Raw genomic sequence first — 19,794 nt, 5'->3', positions numbered from 1 at the left:
GCTGAACTCCCAAGAGGCATCTGGATGACCACTATTGAAAACAGAATGCTAGACTCAACAGACCTTTTTAGCACAAGGCTCTTCTTACATTTTTAATTATTAATGAGGTTTATAGTCTTCTGGCCATTCTATCTGCAACCAGTACTTTTGGATTTAGAGTAAAGGCAGGTAGTACTGCACCTCTGATTTGGTAGACAACCCTTTCAGATGTAAATATCATCATCATCATCATCTACTGATACTATTATTATTATCTTTAAACTTACATCACCGTGTATACCATGGTGGGGACATTCGGTTTGTATCATAGAGGTACAATTCTAGACCCCAACCCCATCAACTGGAACTAGCACTCAGAGATGATAATATCAAAGGATAATAGCAGGTATTTTCAAATCATAATCCCACCATATCCATGTTCTTTTTGTGTGCCGCCCACGGTCCCAGACAGGAAAGATATACATGAAGCAAGCATGTGATTCAGCTGTCCTTCAAATGCTGAACAACTACACTTCTTTAAGCAGAAAATAGCATGCAGCTCCATGGTTTCCTCTGCACAGAGAACAACAAAATAGGAAGGGCTCAATGGTGTTATAGAAGGGGGGCTTAGGGAAGAGGCTTTGAGTGTGGTATCATCAAGCCTGATCGATTGGTGGAAGGACAAATAACAACAAATTATGAACCTTTATAATCCCCTCTCTATGAACACCTCTTGTCTAATCTGATTTCCTATAAATTAAAATAGCTGTGTAAATGTGTACAGCAAGACAGAGGTGTATCCTAGTCCTTACATGAGAGAGGGGATACAAAGTTGTTCAAATATCACTGGTCAGCTTATTAGGATAGGATACAGAACAAGGTTTGGATGCTCTCATGTGGACTTCTGCCTGACCAAGCTAATGTCCGAAATTACAACTGCACAACTCCTCATGCGAAAGAATTCTTATCTTCACAGACAAAACAAGGTGCTTTAGAAGGATATATGTTATGCAATAGCAGTGTGTGAGTCATGTGTCTGTCAACAGGGACTTTATCTATCAGATGAGGGAGATGAAAGTGGTTGGTCTTACTCCTACCTTCTCTGCCACAAACAGAAAATTGTTAGAAACAACAGTTTCATCAACACCAAGTGTTGAAATTAATTCACTAAATAAGGTGTCTTCATTCCACATTCACTCACTTAGACGGACCATGAATAGCTTTTGATTTGATTGTACAAAGTAAAGAAAATAAGTGGATATAGCAATTATGATTAATTTGATATCACTTCACTCAAGCAAAATACCCTGCCCAGACCTCATATAAAATATGAATTTGAGGTGTCAGACCACAGCATGTATGTTTGTTAAGAAGCAGAACACCAGGCAATAGAAAGAAGAAGAAAAAAAGACAGGGTTGTCTTATTATTTACACTTAGGTGGCTTGCTAAATGGATGATTACAGTGGTGCAGTGCAAAGCATGACTGATGACTGAATACTTACTCTGCAGCCTTTGATTAATGCGGTCAAGTGACTGAAGAACTTTGTGCTCTTCAAATGACAGGGCACTCATTCCTTGCCGTGGGGGTCTGTTTAGCACCGCAGTTTGTTTGTGTGGCTGGATTGCATCCAAATTGGTCAAGATTTCACTTTCTGTAGCCGATAAGTTCACTAGGTTTTCTGCCAGCAGAAACTCTGCAGTACTGTCTGAAACTAACAGAAATGCATATTGTAGAACAGTTTTTAAGGAAGACAGGTTAGAAACATTTGTATTAGCTACTAAATTCATTTTAATAGCCAACTTTCTTAAGCATTCATACAGTTAATGATAATATGTCTCCTTCATATGATCTTTCAGATCATATTGTTTAGTTACATAATGCTGCAAACATGTCTTCTCACAGAATGTTATCACTACAGTCATGGTACATTACACTTGGCTTTGAGAATGACAAAACTGGATGTACAAAAAAAACACTAAGGCATAAAAGCTTTTCCCCAGCTGAAATGAGAAAGTGATTTATCCAGCCTTTATTGATACTGAACTGGTCCCTTTTTACACTGTTTTTCTGTAAGAAATTGACAAGTGGCTAGAATATCATTAGCATGGTTGAGTATGCTGGACTGGGTTAGCTTCTTGGGCTAGGGAATATAAGTGGCACTACTGCAGGGGCAAGTCTGCTACCCATGGTGGCAACATCAAAGGGGTGGTCACCCCTTTGGGAGAGCGACTTCAGAGATGGCATGGTCTATCCTTCTGCAGGAAAAGAAAACCTCATCTATTTACAGAGACTGCCTTGTCAGAATAGCAATCTATTTTTGTGGGGAGGGGAGATTTGCTGCCAACAAAGGGAAGGAGGTACAGTAATGGTACTCAGGGATCTGTGAATTAAGTTATACAAGGTAGAAGGAGATATGGAAATGGAAGATGGTTGCACTATCCTAAAACTAGAGTTTACGACAGGGTGTCAGAGAGACAGCAGGAGGCCTGAAAATGGCAGGGAGGAGGCGGAATGGGCATGTGCCCATTCCGCCTTCTCCCTCGGCCCCCGTGCCTGGCGAAACTGCGCCGCATGCCACACATGGCACATGTGCCACAGGTTCGCCATCACGGCCTTAGGGTTCAGCCTTGCCCCTATGCTATTTAACATCTACATGAAAACACCAGGAAAGGTTGCCTGGAGTTTTGGGGTCACATGTCATCAGTATGCTGGTGATACCCAGCTCTACTACTCCTTTCCATGTAATTCCAAGGAAGCTGTTCCTTTGCTGAACCAGTGTCTGACAGCTGCAATGGAGTGGATGAGGGCAAACAAACTGAAGCTAAATCCAGATAAGACAGACGTGCTCCTGGTCAGTTGACAGACAGATCTGGGAATAGGGGTTCAACCAGTGGTAGATGGGGTTACACTCCCCCCAAAAATGTAGTTTTGCAGTTTTGGATACTCCTGGATTCAGCTCTGAGCCTGGAGGTCCAGGTTTCAGCCGTGACTACTTTCACACAGTTAAAGTTAGTGTGCTAATTGTGCCCATTCCCGGGGAAACCAGATCTGACTATAATGGTACATGCCTTGGTTATGTCCTGTTTGGATTACTGTAATGTGCTTTATGTGGGGCTGCTTTTGTAAAGTTCTGAGAAACTTCAGGTAGCCCAAAGAGCTGCAGCCAGGTTGTTAACCAGTATAGGCTACAGGGAGCATATAACTCTCTTGTTGCAATAGCTCCATTGGCTGCCAGTTTATTTCTGGGCACGATTCAAAGTGGTGGTTTTGACCTATAAAGCCCTATACGGCTTGGGTCCAGGTTACTTGAATGACCATATTTCCTGTAGAAGCCCATTAGAGTATTAAGATCATCTGGAGAGGCCCTTCGTTCTCTGAAAAGGGAGAGGACCTTTTCAGTTGCTGCTTTATCATTTCCTATCACTCTATTCCCAGCTTCTTGTGCATAACAAATATACAGAACCATAAGAAAGTAATAATTGGATTAAACTATATTATTTTACCTCCATCAGAATTACTGACACCACTCACTGTTTGCACTGGATCATATGCACACTGAGACTGCACCTGCTTTACAACTTGTGCCATATTCTGTGAGAGAAGATTTTTTTAAAAATCATGAAACAACTTAAAATATGAAAGCAAAATTATTTTAAATAAGCAAAGCGTTTCAAGACCTCAAAATGCTAACGTTATTTAGAAATATAAAGCAAATGCTGAAAAAGGCTTTTTAAAAGGCAGCAACTTCTAGCAGCTACAGCAGGGAGAAAGCCCTGGATGAGTTGCACAGCAATTCCCAGCAGCCCTAACCACTACAGATAAGTGAAATGTGAAGGTGAATATAAGTGGAGAATGCTGGCAGATGCAGTTAAGCAATACTTGGAGGTCTGTACTCTGCCCAACCCAATCTAAAATATATGCTGTTGATCTACAGAGGACAACAGACCTGTCATGGTGGGAGATGATACTAAATTAGAACAATAAAAATAGACCTTGCTTATTAATTAGTGTTCAAAAATTACTGATGCCGTTGGATGAAAGTAATAACAAATTTTCCTACATGTTTGTACAGCTGGAACACAGAGAAATATCACCATTCAGAGATCTGACCCCTTATTACAAGGTGTTCTTTCATCTCCTTAATGAAGATCATATTTGTCATTTACTCAATACTTCCAAATATTTATTATTTACGCAAAGAACACTTTGACAAGTGTTTTGGCTCTGTACCAGTGCATAATCCCTAAAGAGCTTCCACATGTAAGCAAATCCAGGATGCAAGCTACACCAAAATGACCTGTCCCTCTGCCAGGTGATCTGGAATAGTTCTATCACAAGAATCTCAGACTGTACTCCACATAGTTTCTAAGGTACAAAATATCCTTTCTCCATGTTTTGCTGGATCCAGAGACAGCAACAGAATCATGGTCTTGTACTGAACAAACAGTTTCATTTCCTTGAACGTAACACTGATACAATTTCTAATGCATAATACAGAAACCACTTTCCTGAGACAGCTAATGTACCTGTCCAACACCAGCAGGCTTCCGTCCAGCTAAGGCTGCCATTTGTCTCCTCTGTTCTAGAAGAGCCTTGCGTTTAATCTCAATATTTTCATTTACTTGTTTTCGCCTTGCAAAAGCAACAGAAGCTGAAAATGATAAAATATCTGATTATCTTGAATTTTTAATTATTTTAACTGCAGTTTTAATTTTCTCTACGGTATGCCATTTTGAAGACGTGGTACATATATTACTTTAAAAATCCAACCAAACTAAATATATAAATGCAGCTGACACCATTGCTCCTCAGAATCAAAACAGCATATCACTGGCTTAACCTAATCTTGCCTTTCAGTTAAATCATTAATCATTAATACTAAACAGGCTAGGTGGGAAATTGTCTGGATGCTACCTATGTGCTTTGCCTCTTGGGGCAAATCAATAATATACCGAGGCGAGGGACATACAAATCAGGAACATGGCATGGGGACCCAGTTCCATGGACATGGCCTAAATAACATCTGCAAGTGCATTTACTCTTGATAAAAATGATCCAGTCACAGATTTTCCATTGCCCTGTCTGGTTTAACATCACTACAGAGCAATGAATTTCTCCAACAACTAAGACGATAGGAAGCTGTCTCTTGCTAACTTGTATCATCTAGCCCAGTATTTTTTCACATTGACTGGCAGCAGCTTTCTACTGTTTTAGGAAGAATTATTTTCCAGCCTGACCTGGAGATGCCAGGAACTGAACTTGTTCTATTACTAGGCTATGTTCGCTCTGGCCTGAACACACGGGTAAAATGACTTGGCTTTGGACCACACTGGGGTGGGGGGTGGGGGGTTGCTTTTAGATTATGTATGCCCCAAACATGGCTGGAAGCCACACCAACACCACACCAAGCAAGAAGAACCAGCCCAAAAAGGAGTCTATATAATCCGCTCCTTTCGGTGGCCCGGATCAGGACCGAGCCTGTGTGGTTGCTGCAGTCCTGGTGCAATCAGGGCCAGTGCAGTCCCAGCACAGTCTTTTGGCCCGTCTGCTTCGGGCTCATGTCTCCAACAGAAGTCTTTCTCAGCTATCCACTGTTCATTTAATAGGAGATTATGAAGACTGAAATACGACCATCTGTATTACAAAATGTGCACCTTACAGTTAGGCCCATATTTGTTAATTCTAAGGCATGTTTATTAAACTGGTGCTTGGGTAGAGATTCTAATAAAGAAGGGCATTTTTAAATTGGTAAAGTTAAAAATTAAGGACACATTCAAAATTTTAACAAGTTTTCATATTGTATAAACACTGTAAAATTATACAAGAAGTTGTAGCTTGAAGAAGAATTTGGAAAAGAGAAATACAAGGGAATCATACACAGAGAGTCAAATACAAAGTCCCACAGTAGCATGTAAAGAAGGAAGTGCCTCAAAATAAATAAGGGAGTCTACTCAAATTTATGGACTCTCAGTACTTAATCTTCTCAAACATATATTCTAAAATATTTGCAATGAATGAAATAAAAAACTATATATATGAAACTGGGACACAAGTACTCAATTCAAACCCTCATTATTATTTTTACGCCAGGCTTACTGATCAAACAGACATATTCCTTACATTCATTATGAATTTTATTCAGTGTTCACTAAATTAGGCCTATAATGTATTTTTTTGCCCCCTTCATCCAAATCTGACCAAAAAATGAAAAGAAGAAGAAGAAGAAGCTTACTGCTGGGCTGGGAAGCGAAAATTGTATTCGATCTAGCACCTGGTTTAATATTGCCCATTAGAGTGCCACCATCAATAGTGATATGAGACACATTAGGTCTAGTGGATTGCACTTCACTATTACTTGAGTGATTGCAGACAGTAACACAATGTTGTGAATTTCCTGAATGAAAGAAAAAAAGATTTTAAAATTAGTTTGAGCAGCATTAATACCATCCAACTTCACAAATCAAAAGTATTTTTTGTTTGAAATGGGGAGTTTAACTTGTGTGGTGAGAGATGGATACTGTGTTTTACAAGACTCTGTATTACTTTTATCTAGTTGATTTAGACCTCAAAAGAATATGTATGGAGGAGGTTAAGATAATTAGCTAGGCCAGTTAGAGAAATGCAGGAAGTGAGTTTTAAAAGCGTATACGTGTACACAAAGGGGAATTTATATAATAATAATAATAATAATAATGAATAATAATAATAATAATAATAAATTTATTTATACACACCGCCCTTCTATGACACCAGGCGGGTGTACAACTAACAATCCTATACAATACATCCATCAATAAAAACAGCTATACATTAAACAATCTACCTTAAAACATCTCCAGCAGCATGTCACTGCTGACATGAGGGGGGGGAAGAGACTAATTGAAGCCTGTGTCAGGGAATGCTTGTGTGAAAAAGAGTGTCTTCAGCTCCTTCTTGAACTGGGACCAGGGAGGTGGCCGAGCAGAGCTCAATGGGCAGAGAGTTCCAGAGGGTCGGGGCCATAGCATGGTAAAAGTCCTCCTTGATGTGGAGGTCGTCTGGCCCCTGGAACCCTCAATAGCTGTTGCCCAGATGTTCTGAGAGTGCGGGGCGGATTACTGTTGTGTGTTTATGTTTGTACTGTATGTATGTTTATGCATTATTTTTTCTTAGTAATTATATATCATTATATATAATATATATGATATGTTATTTAACTTGAATGTCCAAGTTAAATATTTGTTCAAGACATATCCATTCCTCCCTCAACAGGAATGCAAAAGAACTACAAACTAAGGGCCCGAACAGACAGGGCAAAATAAAGCTGCTTCAGGTGACTTTGGAGGTATGCTGTTTAAATTACATACGCATCTTAAGAGACCAGAAGCTGTGCCAGAGCTGCGCTCTAGCCCAGGAGTCGGCAACCTCCGGCCTGCGGGCCGGATGCGGCCCGCAGAGGCCTGGCGACCGGCCCTGGCTGCTGTTGCTGCCGCCGCGGCCACCTGTCATAAACTTTTCGCCACTCTGGGCGCCGCCATTTTGGGCGGCAAAATGGCGGCGAAGTCTCACGCGATTCCCCCGCCATTTTGGGCGAAAAAAAGGGCGCCACCCATGTGGCCTCTGGGGCTATGGGCGCCACATTTTTTCACCCAAAATGGCGGCGCCCCAGAGTGGCGAAAAGCCTGATGGGCGGCTGCAGTAGCAGCAGCGCGGGCCTCTAGGAGGCCCGCTGCCGTCTCTGGGGCCCTCCAGGAGGGCTCCCAGGGCGGCAGGGGGCCTCTGGGGGGGCCGCTGCGGGTCTCTGGGGCCCTCCAGGAGGGCTCCCAGGGTGCAGGGGCCTCTGGGGGGCCCTTTGCCGTCTGGGCCCTCCAGGAGGGCTCCGACGGCGGCAGGGGACCTCTGGGGGCCCTTTGCCGTCTCTGGGGCCCCCCAGGAGGGCTCCGACGGCAGCAGGGGGCCTCTGGGAGGCCCGGTGCCATCGCCGGGACCCTCCAGGGGGCCCTCCAGCGCTGGCAGCCCCCACCAGATTTTTTGCTGGTCTCTGACGGGGCCTGGGGCCCCATCAGGGGCCAGCAAAGATGGGGAGGCCTGGCCCCCGGAGGGTGGAAGCTCCGCCCCGGCATGCGGCCCCGCCCCTGGAGGGTGGAAGCTCCACCCCCAGCACACGGCCCCGCCCCAGAGGGTGGAAGCTCCACCCCCAGCATGTGGCCCCGCCCTGGAGGGTGGAAGCTCCACCCCTGGCACGTGGCCCCGCCCCGGAGGGTGGAAGCTCCACCCCTGGCACGTGGCCCCGCCCCGGAGGGTTGAAGCTCCACCCCCGGCTTCGGCCCCCCCAGTCGCCTGAGGGACAACAAGCCGGCCCCCGGCTCAAAAAGGTTGCCTACCCCTGCTCTAGCCCTTAGGACTGGAGCATGGCTTTAGTATGGCTTCTGGCCTCTTAGGATGCATGCATCATTTAAACAGCATACTTCCAAAGTCACCCAAAGCAGCTTTATTTTGTCCTGTCTGTTCAGGCCCTAAGTGCCCTGGTTAGAACCATGTTTCCAAAAGGGCTGTGTTAAAATAACTGTCCTGGGATGATAGACTAAATAGATTAGGAACAAGGAGAAGCTCTACTTGGTTGGGGATAAAATTCCTTACTTTGATTTTCAAGGAAGGTGCATCTAGCCCTCTCATGTTACTTTGGTGTACCTCTGCATTCTGTTATTTTCAGTGTTAGTATACAATTGATATACTATAAATAGATTTATTATATAAATAAATCTAAGCCCTTCTGAATGGGTACTTTAGATATTAACTAAAATCAAAACTGAGGAAATTTACAGTGCGACCACCACATTCACTGAGGTTAGGATATCTGAAAGTGGAAAAAGCACAAATAAACAAAAGCACTATTTTTACCAGAAAGAACACCTCTCTAGGAATCTCTGCATCCTCCAGTACAACTCTATGGTCAATATCCATCAGACATTGAACCACAGATTTGCAGTGAAGGACCTACAAATGTTTAGATAAGAGTTTTCTCTAGGAATCTCTATGTCCTCCATGTGGTCAACTTCCAGTAGAGTTGTGCTAGAGGACCTAGAAATTCCTAGAGAGAATATATTACTCAAAATTGCAAATAATCAAATCCGTAAAAGTCAAAGCTGCAAATGTGGAGAGCTGACTGTTTTATAAAACCTTCTTATTCTTATTTTTTAAAAGTCAAATCTTACCAGCGGTGCCATCCTTTTGAGCCAGTGCACGATGCATTCCTTGCCACAAAACTGCAATTTCTTCATCAGTTGGGGTGCGCTCTGGACATAATCCATTTTCTGAGTATACGGGATTTCTTCTTGGAAAGCTGTTGGAGCGGGCAATTGATTGAGCAGTCTTTGTGATACACTTTGCCTTTGTTAAAGGCTCATAGGTTAATACACTATAAGAAGGTCTCATTGTGGCTGCATGGGAATGGGAAGCATTAGTTGAAGGCAAAGTATCTTCTGCAGCATTTCTAACCACATCTTGACCTTCAGACAAAAGAGACTTCCCACTTAAAAAGTGACTATTTTCATTATCTAATTGAGGTTTGCAAAGATTTACTGATTGGTAGACACCATCAGCAGGACTTTCATCAGGTCTTTTGCCTGGTATTGGTCTACCTGGTGGGTGAGGCACCATGATTTTGCCCTGAGTTTTCATAATCTTGGTAGCTTCACTAGCAGACTGTGGTCGAATAAGGGTACCCTTTCGGTTTTTATTTATTGTTGATGATGGGGCTTTGGCTGATTTCGGTCTTTTGGTTGGTTTTGTTCTACCCCTACGTGGATTGTTTTTTTGATTTTTAGGGTCACAATTATGTAAAACAGGTATAACTTCTTCACCCCTTGGTGCCATCCATGCCTGTTTAGCAATGTGATACCCACCCAATGCAAAGTTATTCTGTATCACATTATCTCTATCTAAGCCTCCAACAGTAGTAGGTTTGGCAGATGTCTGAGAATATTCCTGATGATTTTCTTGGAAAACAGAATTGAGCATGAAAGAGGGAATGCTTCTAAGATTAGTCCTAGAAGCAGTGGGTTTAATTTGAGAACCGAGTGATTGGGACTGTGGCTGAGGTATTTCAGTGATACTTTGTTCAGAACACTTTTCATCATCATTAGCTTCCACTACTCTGTTAATTTCATCAAACCACCTAAGTTTTTTACTGTTCTTTTGAATATCTGTATTTTTCCCTTTTAGTTTTGCCAATTCAATGCTGTCTCTAGCAGCAGACACAGACTGACTCCCAAATTTGACCCCTCTGTTTACAACCACTGCTCTAAAATAACCAGGTTCATATTTAGATTCTTTTTTCAAAATACTTTTTGGAAATGTCACTCCTTTTCCTTCACTGGCTTTAACTTTCTTCTGTTGGTCAAGCTCAGATAAATTGGTCATGAGTTCTCCTTGAGGCAAAGATAAAATATATTCATTTACTTTTTCCTCTCCATCACATTTGGGTTGATCACTACCGTCTTTAGACGTCTCTTCAAACAATGTTGACTGAGCATTAACATGCTCAACATTTTCTTCATCTTTAGCACCCATTAAGTAGTCTATATCTTCAGTACACCTTGCTGCATGAGCATCTTTCCCCTTTTGCATACAATTTAAAAAAAAGCTGTTATCTTTTGGAGCCTTGACTCCCCAGTCTGTAGCAGGAAAAACTAAAGAAGAAGTGTTTACTGCATGTTGACTGCATGAGCCTCTGTTGTTCTGGGGTAGTTCAGAAGTCTTTTCCTGAACTGAAACAGCTGGAGGAGGATCAGGGATAGCCCAAGCTTTGTTTGATTTGAGAACAGGTGTTTCAGTAACTTTTGGACTCTCCGTGCTAACTGTTTCTGAAGACGGGCACTTCAACAGAAAGCTTTTGCTTTCTCTTTTACTTTGGGCAAAGTTTAGATTATTATCAGAAGCACATCTCTCAGCTTCTCTTTCTCCTGATACATTTGGAGTAGAGGATTTCCAATCAGGACTGCATGGGTCATCACCAGAAGGTACAATATTGTGTTTAATTAAAATGTCACGAAAAGGGGAGGTTGTTTGGATATTTGAAGTATTTAAATTTATGAGCCAGTTATTTACATGCTGATTTTTAGAAAAAAACAATGTCACTCTTACTGGAAAAACTTTTATGTCTAGTCTGTGATCCCTGTGAACTGTGCACTGAAAAATCCAGCTGTGCTGACAAAGAAGACGTTTCGCTTGGTGTAGTACAACTTTCATTTGGTTCTCCAGCCTCAAGACTGTCCAAACTGCAAACACTTTCTGAATGGATTATTTCATTTACTTCTTGATGAAAATCCTGAGATAGAAAAGTAAACAAGTTATGAGTATAACAGACACATTCCTGCTTAGTTGGGTTTTTCCTTCAACCACAGTTTAAGAGAAAAGTGAGAAAGTGATACTATGCTTCATGGAAAGTACTAAGAGTTTTTCAAGTTTGCAGTTCTCCAGATATAAACCAGCCAAAGTAAAAAGTATACTTTGCAAACACTCACACATATACAGACACTCACACACAAATCATAATGGGAAAAAATTCTTAGGAAAACTCTGCATTTTTCCCAGAGGAAATTTCATTTTATTTCTGCAACCGAAGAGGATACAAAGTTCTGTTTTGCTCACGGGCTGAGTGAAAATGTCACGAAAAGCCATTTTTTGACTGGATCTTATAATTGCCAACTGATTTTGGGGCAAGAAAAATATTACAGGTTCTTTGCTACCACAGTATCATTTTTAGATACAATCTCTGCACAGGATTGAACACAAAGCTCACTTTACTAGGTGTTGGTAAATTAAATTTCTAGATACATTAAATTTCTAATTTCAGTGTATTTAGATTAAGGTATACTTTTTAAAAATGACTTTTAGTTTGGTATGGCAAGCATCCGCAGCTTGAAAATGTTCAAAATATATATATAAATTCTAAAAAGCAAACTTTGATTTTGACATTTTATGTAAGGGACACCATTTTCCTATGCCATTCTATTTAATGGGACTTGAGCATCCTCAAATTTTGGTATCCGCAGGGATCCTGGAACTAAACCCCAGGGGATAATAAGGACCCACTAGAATTTTGTGTATTCTGGAGTCTGGATTTTATTTCAAGAGTGAAACAGAAAGTTCAGTTTTGTTAGAAAACACTTTCCAAAATCACAAATATTAAAAAATACAATGATGAATAATCCATTCAAATTTAGAAGTGAATGTATGGTTTGTTTATTTTTTAGGGATACATATAGGGAATAACATGTGGACTGATGGCAGATTGTGTACTGATTCTTTTACTAACTTTAAAAGTATCTTTATAATCTTGCTAAGAATGTAAAACAGCTAATTGAAAAGTGAAAGGACCTCAATGGTGTCACACTGGTGACATACATTCTAAGCTTTGCATGTCTCCATAAAAGAAAATGTTAAATGCATTTTGACTGACCAGAGCAGTACACAATAAAAGAAAAGTCTATTCACATTACATATAGCATTCTCAACAGGACCATAAACATTTTTCTTAACCATTTACCATTATTTAATTAATAATGCCACTGAGAACTAAGACCAGTTAAATGAAAAGGACAAAAGCATGACAGTGTGAAACAATGTCAAAAAAACCTTGTGATGTTTCCATTTGTCTATATAAGTTTTACTCTGAATATGTGTGTATAGATAGATAGATAGATAGATAGATAGATATTCACACACACATATGTATGTAGGTAATAATAAGAAAGGGAAATCTTCAATGTTTGCAAAACTGCACCTGATTCACCACAAATACCTCAGCAACCCCTAGTGGTGATTCTAAGGCCTGTTACAGACTGCCAAAATAAAGCTGCTTCGGGTCTCTTTGGAGGTATGCTATTTAAATGATGCATGGGTCCTAAGAGTCCGGAGGTTGCGCCAAAGCCACACTCCATTCCTAAGCACTGGAGTGCAGCTTTGGTGCAGCTTCCGGATTCTTAGGATGCATGCATCATGTAAACAGCATACCTCCAAAGAGACCCAAAGCAGCTTTATTTTGGCAGTCTGTAACAACAGGCCTAAAATATTAAAATGAGATATTTAATCAGGATAATTTTCCCCATCAAAATACCTCATTAGAAGAATGAGAATGCCTTCAAAAGATTTTTGTGAAAATATTTTGTGGAAAATATTTTGTCTCCCTAACAGGCCATGTAGCCATCATCCAGATGGATGAAAAAACATGCACTGGAAAATATTCTGAAAGATTTTCTGTCACCAAAATCCCAATCTGTCAGGGATGCTTTGATTTGGATTTCCTGCATGGCAGGGGGTTGGACTGGATGGCCCTAGTGGTCTCTTCCAACTCTCGATTCTATGATTCTATGATTAAAATGCCCCATGTCCACAGGAATGTTTCTGAACGTGGAAGGAAGGATGTTCTACAATACACAAGCACCACAACCCCTCAGATATGTTCATATTATTATTATTTATTATTAACCTTTATTTATAAAGCGCTGTAAGTTTACACAGCGCTGTACATCAATTTTTTAGTCAGACGGTTCCCTGATGAAGTGAAGTGTTTGTTTTAAGTAGATGAGAGCCCCACATTTCTACAAAAAGCCATATAGTTTCTTGAAAATAATGTCATTTATTTTCTACTGAAAACAAACAAAACACTTGTAGTGATTTCCAGAATGTAGGAAATCAATATAAATCCTGAAGGAAAACAGCTGTGTGTATTTTAACTTGCAGTATGACCTAGCATTAATGATATTATTGGGTACTTTTTTTAGCCCAGTAACAAAACAGCTTTTGCTGAGTGAAATGTCCTGAAATGAAGGGCCACTTCTTCTTTCAGCCATGCTGCAGCCAACCACAGCATGTGACCTGAGTACTGCAGCTGTGCATGCAAGCAAACTATAACCCATGGTGCATCTTCTGCTGGTTTTCTTATCTTTTGCTCTACTGCAGAAGTAACATTTAGCTTCATGTATGGCTGCAGATGGTGCCAACATAAGTTATGCTGCCTCCTCCTCCTTTTTTAGCACAGTGAACATGTGAGCAATTGAAAATACTATGTTTTCAGTGGAGCAGGGACTGGCACTATTTTTGTGCCCACTGAGTACAATTGTTTCTTTCTTTCCTGGGACTGGAATTCAATGGTTCAGGGACCAGCATTAGTCCATGGACAATCACTTTGAATAGCACTCAGTAACCAGATTGTCTGCCAGTTCTAAGCTAGAAAAAATATACATAGTCTTCCACCATATTTCGTCCAATGTGAAAATATAGTTGAACTAATTTTGTCACCACACTGTAATGAAGCTGAGCTTCCTGTGGTACACCAGGCTGTCTGCCTTGGTAAATGTCTCCTTTCAGCAAATATGACGTCTTTTAGAATCATAAAACCACCAAATATTTTTCCATACATTCCTGGTTAACGTAGCATATAGCGCCGACATGGGTATTTACCTATGAACTCAATCAAATGTTTGTCATTGGTTAGGCCTGTCTCTGGAGTGTATCACATTCAAAGCTGCTCCTCAAAGAATCTGTGTGTCCCCAAAGGCAGCCAGCTTAGCAGTAATTCTACACATTTTGCTCTTGTTTTCCTGTTGACAAACTCAACAAACTTATGAGTATACAAAAGCTCTTCAGGCTTATTGTTGCTCTAATGTGGCAGTGTTTTGTGTGAACTGTGCTACAAATTCTGGATCTGGGACACTAAAGTATCACATTTGCTAGAATGAAACTTAAAATGTAACACCAACCAAAACAACTAATATAATAATTATACAAATATAGCTACATGACTGTTTTAGAAACTTTATATATTTCATTATCATTTTGGGTTTTTTCTTGAAAAAGCATAAATTCACAAATAATTTTTTGAAGTTTCAAAGCATAGGAAGGACAGATTTATATGCTCCAGACTCATCCATATACATTTAGAAATACTAAAGTTAAAAAGTAGGAAGGGGGAAGAGCAGACATTCTTGACTTTTACTACTTAAAAACTTGCTACAGGTAAGTCATGTTTATATTTTCCCCAGTCATCCTGGATATCGATATGCATCTCAGTCTCATGGAGGTTTGACATATTCAAATTAAAAAATGTGCCAAATTTATGAGTGCTGGATTGTATCTGCTCCTCAGCTTCCAGCTATTTTTTCTTGAAGGGACAATGCTGTTTTTCAATAGAGTGACTGCAGAGTAGTTATTAATTTGAGAACAACTGTCAGACTTTTTGAGTGTAAAGATGCTGGGTACAATCCTGAAGCTCCTCTCATAAAAGTAATGCTTTCATGACTGTAGAAAAGTTAGATACAGTGAACTGGGGACAGCCAAAGAGGTTACACCTTTGTGAACCAAATACTGACCCCAAAAACCTGAGTTGACTTGTCCATGAGTCAATGTAAGTACTGTATCTGAACTCTTATTTAAAAGAAGGAACCATCCCCTGGTGAAAAGCAAGAGTATAATCTGTCCTGGAAGCACCGATCCCCTCTACTCTCTCATCCATCCAGTCTTAGGAGTGAGCACAAAGAGGGATGCTGGAATTTTATAAGTTCTTTGACACTGTTTTGCTTTGCTTCATCCTACAGATCCTTTGCTATATGCCTCTAAGTTTTACCCTCGACTTATCCATGGGTCATATCAAAATCCACATTTTTGGCTCCAAAACTTGCCCTCGACTTATACATGAAGTTGACTTATAGTTGAGTATATATGGTAGTAACATGCCTAGCTCAAGAGATGCAATCTCACAGTAAAGATGAGTTCACAAATGGTGACTGTGTATGTGTAATTCTGTATGTTCTAGGTGATTTATCTTCAAAAATATAAGTCCTGAACCTTAGAATCTTTGAACTGAGCTTGAAGCTACGAGATTCACATTCAAATCAATGTAACTCAGGATTTATAGCTTTAAATACTGATGTATGTGGTTTATGTACTTTTAAGAAGTAAATATCTGACACATTATCCTACCTGGAGGTTGCTGAAGTGCTGTTCTTTCAGTTGCTGCTGCATTTCATCTAGATTTTGTTGGAAGAGAAGCTGGTCACTATTCAGATTTGCCGTCCTGTTTTCCTGCATTATTCTATCACAGCCAGTTTTTGCTGAGCTCTGTTTCCAATTAAAAGTATCATTTCTGGTAGCTGAGGAAGGCGTGTCAGCAGTTCTTGTAAGGGTGAAATATTACAGTTACTTCTAGCTGTGCACTGTCTTTAAAACAAATTTTGATATCTAAAGTGTAACTTTGGTACAACAAAACAGAACACTACTACTCATTGTGAAGGTTCTTTTTTTACAGTTGTGGGGAGGGGATCCTTCATGCCGGGTCTGGCTCCTCCATTGTGCTTCACAGGCAGGGCTTCAACCTGTCAAGCAACCTTACTACAGTACTCTATGAAGGAGGACCACTGCCACCTTCCCAGTGATGGTATGACAAAGCTCTGGACATCAAGAAACATACAGCCAGTGTCCAAAAACAAACAAGACCTCCACCAACCACAGTGGGAATGATTCCCTCCCCACAACTCCATAAAAGGAACCTTCATGGAGAATACCAATGATCCAATATCCTGCAGTGTGTTAAGGCAACCCCTCTTGCTGGGACCTACACAAGCAGTCACCTCACCACTGGGTAGGCAACTTCCAAATCACAATGATGCAACCAGTTGCAGAACATGCCTGCAAAAGGACACGTCTACAGAAGAAAACATATCAATCAAATAGAGTCTGAAAAAAGTGACAGGGAAGCCCAAGTAGCTACCCTACAAATCTCTAACAGGGAAGCTGCTGTACTCAAGGCAGAAAAAGTAACAGCGCTACACACAGAGTGTGCCAGAATACCTTCTGGAACCAGTAAAGAACTATGACAATTGAATACAAAGCTTCAGTCAATGAGACAAGGTGGAAGAAGATACCTGTCGACCTTTAGTCTTCTCTTGAAAAGGAACAGATAATACAATTTGCAAAATGGTTTAGTTCTCTCTAAGCAGAACTTAAAGCCCTGCACAAATTTAACCTGTGGCACTCTTTCTCTTGTGCTGCTCTGGGAACTGGACAAAAGGATGGCAAGATGATCTCCGGAAACTAATGGAACACAGTATTAACTTCCAGGACAAAGGAAAGATCCAACCTAGGAATAATGGAATCCTTGTGAAAAATGCACAACTCTGGAGCGATGACAGAGTTCTCAACTCAGAGATTGTGAGCTGATGTAATAGCTACCAAAAACAAGGCTTTCAAGATAAGAAATTTAAATTGCACTGATCTTAAGGAGCCTTTGATAATGCCCATAGAACGACTTGTTAATCCCAGAAAAAGAATCGACGTACCATTCTCAGCCAAAGCAACAATACACCGTTAAAAGAAACTCTGCAAGAGCTCACCTCACTCCTCCTTCAAGAAAGAACCCAAGGCAAAAACATGCCTCTTGAGAGTATTGTTGAAACCGTTGTTGAAACCTGCCTATAGAAAGACCGTTGTTGAAACCTGCCTATAGAAAGGCCAAGACTGACGCTACTGAAGCATCCCTTTACACTGACACCATCTAGCCTTTAGCAATAGCATTTACATTTCTATATCGCTTATTAGTGAACTCAGCACTCCCTAAGCAGTTTACAATCTGTAAGCTAATTACCCCCAACAAGCTGGGTATTTATTTTACTGACCTAGAAAGGCTGAGTCAACCTTGGAACCCTGAGACTGAACTCACAACCTTGTGGCTGCAGTACTGGCATTTAACCACTGTGCCACCAGGTCTCCAACACAAAACTACACAACGCTTTCCAAAGTAGGCTTGTACAAGTGCTTAGGTGGAGGGTCTTCTAACTGAAAGGATGGTCTGAATGACATCATCATCACACCCTTCAGCAACTAGCCTTTTCTGCTCCATCTCCAGGTGTGTAATTGTAACCAGTCTGGGTTGGGATGTAACAGACCTTTTTGATGCAGTAAGTCTGGCCACTGTGGAAAACGCCAACTCTTCTGAATCTGCATGCTGACTATTTCAGAAAACCAAGGCTTACAAGGCTACCTGGGTGCTACCAAAATCACTGTTGCTCTCTCCAGCCTCATTTTTCATAACACCTTGAGAAAAGGTAAAAAGATATAGCACACCACCCTTGGCCAAGTGTTTGTGACACCATCAAGGCTGATGCTTCCTGTGTCCAAACTCTTGACATAAACCAAAGCAGTTTGTGATTATCCTGACAATCAAAAAAGTCCACCCTAGGAATGCAAAAAACTTGTATTATCTTTTGAAATACCAGAGTGTTCAGGGCCCATTCTTCCTAATTCAGACTCTCCTTGCTCAGCCCACTGGCTTCAGATCTTTCAGATACTCACCTCTCAAAGTTAGCCTCCCCAGCGCAATAAACACATTGTTTCTCACTTCAGGGATTGTGACCTCTGAAAACCACAGGAATGTATCTATAATGGTTCCTAAATGGAGATACCATTTCAATATGGGGGGAAGCCTTAGTCTCAGGCACCACTTCTGAGCAATCTTATCCTGATATGGATATTCGTCAGATGGAACCTTGCTCAAAGAACTGAATCCAAATAAGTCATCAGACCAAACAGTTTGACTAATATCGTCTGGTACACTGATGACTGATTCAACACAAGGTGGTAAAGGCTGAGGTAAATAATGGTTCTGCAAGCAATGAAAGAAAACCTGGAGCTGAGACTGACCATCACCGTTAGGATGGTAAAGACTCAGGTAATAATAACCGTGTTCAGCTAGCAACCTTGACCCAATTTCAAATTTATTTGGAGCACTAAAAGCCCTGTTCTGATCTGGTTTGAGGCAGGATGGAACTGAGAATATTAATAATAGCATTTATTTATGTTCTTTCCACCAAAGGGCGGAACATCAAACATATATAATCAAAAACAGATGAAAAACACAAGACTATAAAATTCTAAAATACTAAAATAATATGCTAATATACTAAAACAAACTCCTTATCAGTCACTACTCTTGGGAACCACAGGCACAATCAGCAGAAAGGTTGGACTGGCCTTCCCTCTTAGGTGGTAAGATTGATTGGCATGTTGAAGCCCTGCCTGTGAAGTACTAGGATGTGCCAGACCCAACATGAAGGACTGCTTGCCCACACTGCAGGAAAACTACTTAATAGCTATGAGTTATTATAAATAGCATATTTTTAAAAATGCATTTATATAAAAGTTCATCCTAAACTGCTGTTGTATTTCATATCATTCATAAATACTCTGATAAAACCTTATTTCTCTTATGGAGAATACTTTGCTAAGTGCATATTGTTTGTTAAATTATGAGCTCTTTTATCTATTTATTTAGTATCTTTATTAAGAGAAATGGTTTAGGTATTGAACTGTATTGTTTAGATACTGAACCAAAATTGTTACTTATATTCAGTTGTAATGTTTTCACTGTTAGATAATTTTGCATCTTCTATAGTAACTTTGCATACTATTTTGTTTTTGTTTTGTGATGCTGTTAGCTACTTTCAGCTTTCTTTTGTAGGAAACAACAAGTTACAAATAAATTACGAAATTAAACACAGAAGTGGCAAATTTATAGTGCCTGTGATAGCATTCTATGGAGCATACAATAAATTAAATTTTCCGCTTCAAGGAGAAAGCAAGGTGCCCCCACCCAGAGGGGACTTCCCCTGGAAGTCACTTTTCCTTATGGTGCTCATGCAGGAAGTACATTACAGTGTGCCCTCCTTACTGGTGGACTTGCCATCTGTGGATTTAACCATCCGGGGCAGCAAGCCCCCATTTTGCTTAATGGTGGAGCATGCATGTGCATGCAGATCCAAGCCCTGACCTTGGATCC

At 40.6% G+C, this 19,794-nt stretch overlaps 1 protein-coding gene across 1 annotated transcript in view; it reads right to left on the bottom strand.

The window, feature by feature from the left end:
- Nucleotides 1–19,794, bottom strand: part of CEP126 (centrosomal protein 126) — a 56,158-nt gene that overhangs the window by 3,435 nt on the left and 32,929 nt on the right. The window contains 7 exon segments of the mRNA XM_042458059.1: nt 1,483–1,692; nt 3,485–3,572; nt 4,508–4,632; nt 6,214–6,375; nt 9,176–11,087; nt 11,089–11,289; nt 15,945–16,137. Of these exon segments, the coding sequence (XP_042313993.1) occupies nt 1,483–1,692; nt 3,485–3,572; nt 4,508–4,632; nt 6,214–6,375; nt 9,176–11,087; nt 11,089–11,289; nt 15,945–16,137 (2,891 nt within the window).

This window comes from Sceloporus undulatus, chromosome 3 (assembly GCF_019175285.1).
Source record: "Sceloporus undulatus isolate JIND9_A2432 ecotype Alabama chromosome 3, SceUnd_v1.1, whole genome shotgun sequence".
Lineage (NCBI taxonomy): Eukaryota > Metazoa > Chordata > Lepidosauria > Squamata > Phrynosomatidae > Sceloporus > Sceloporus undulatus.
This window is presented reverse-complemented; position numbering and strand designations above follow the sequence as displayed.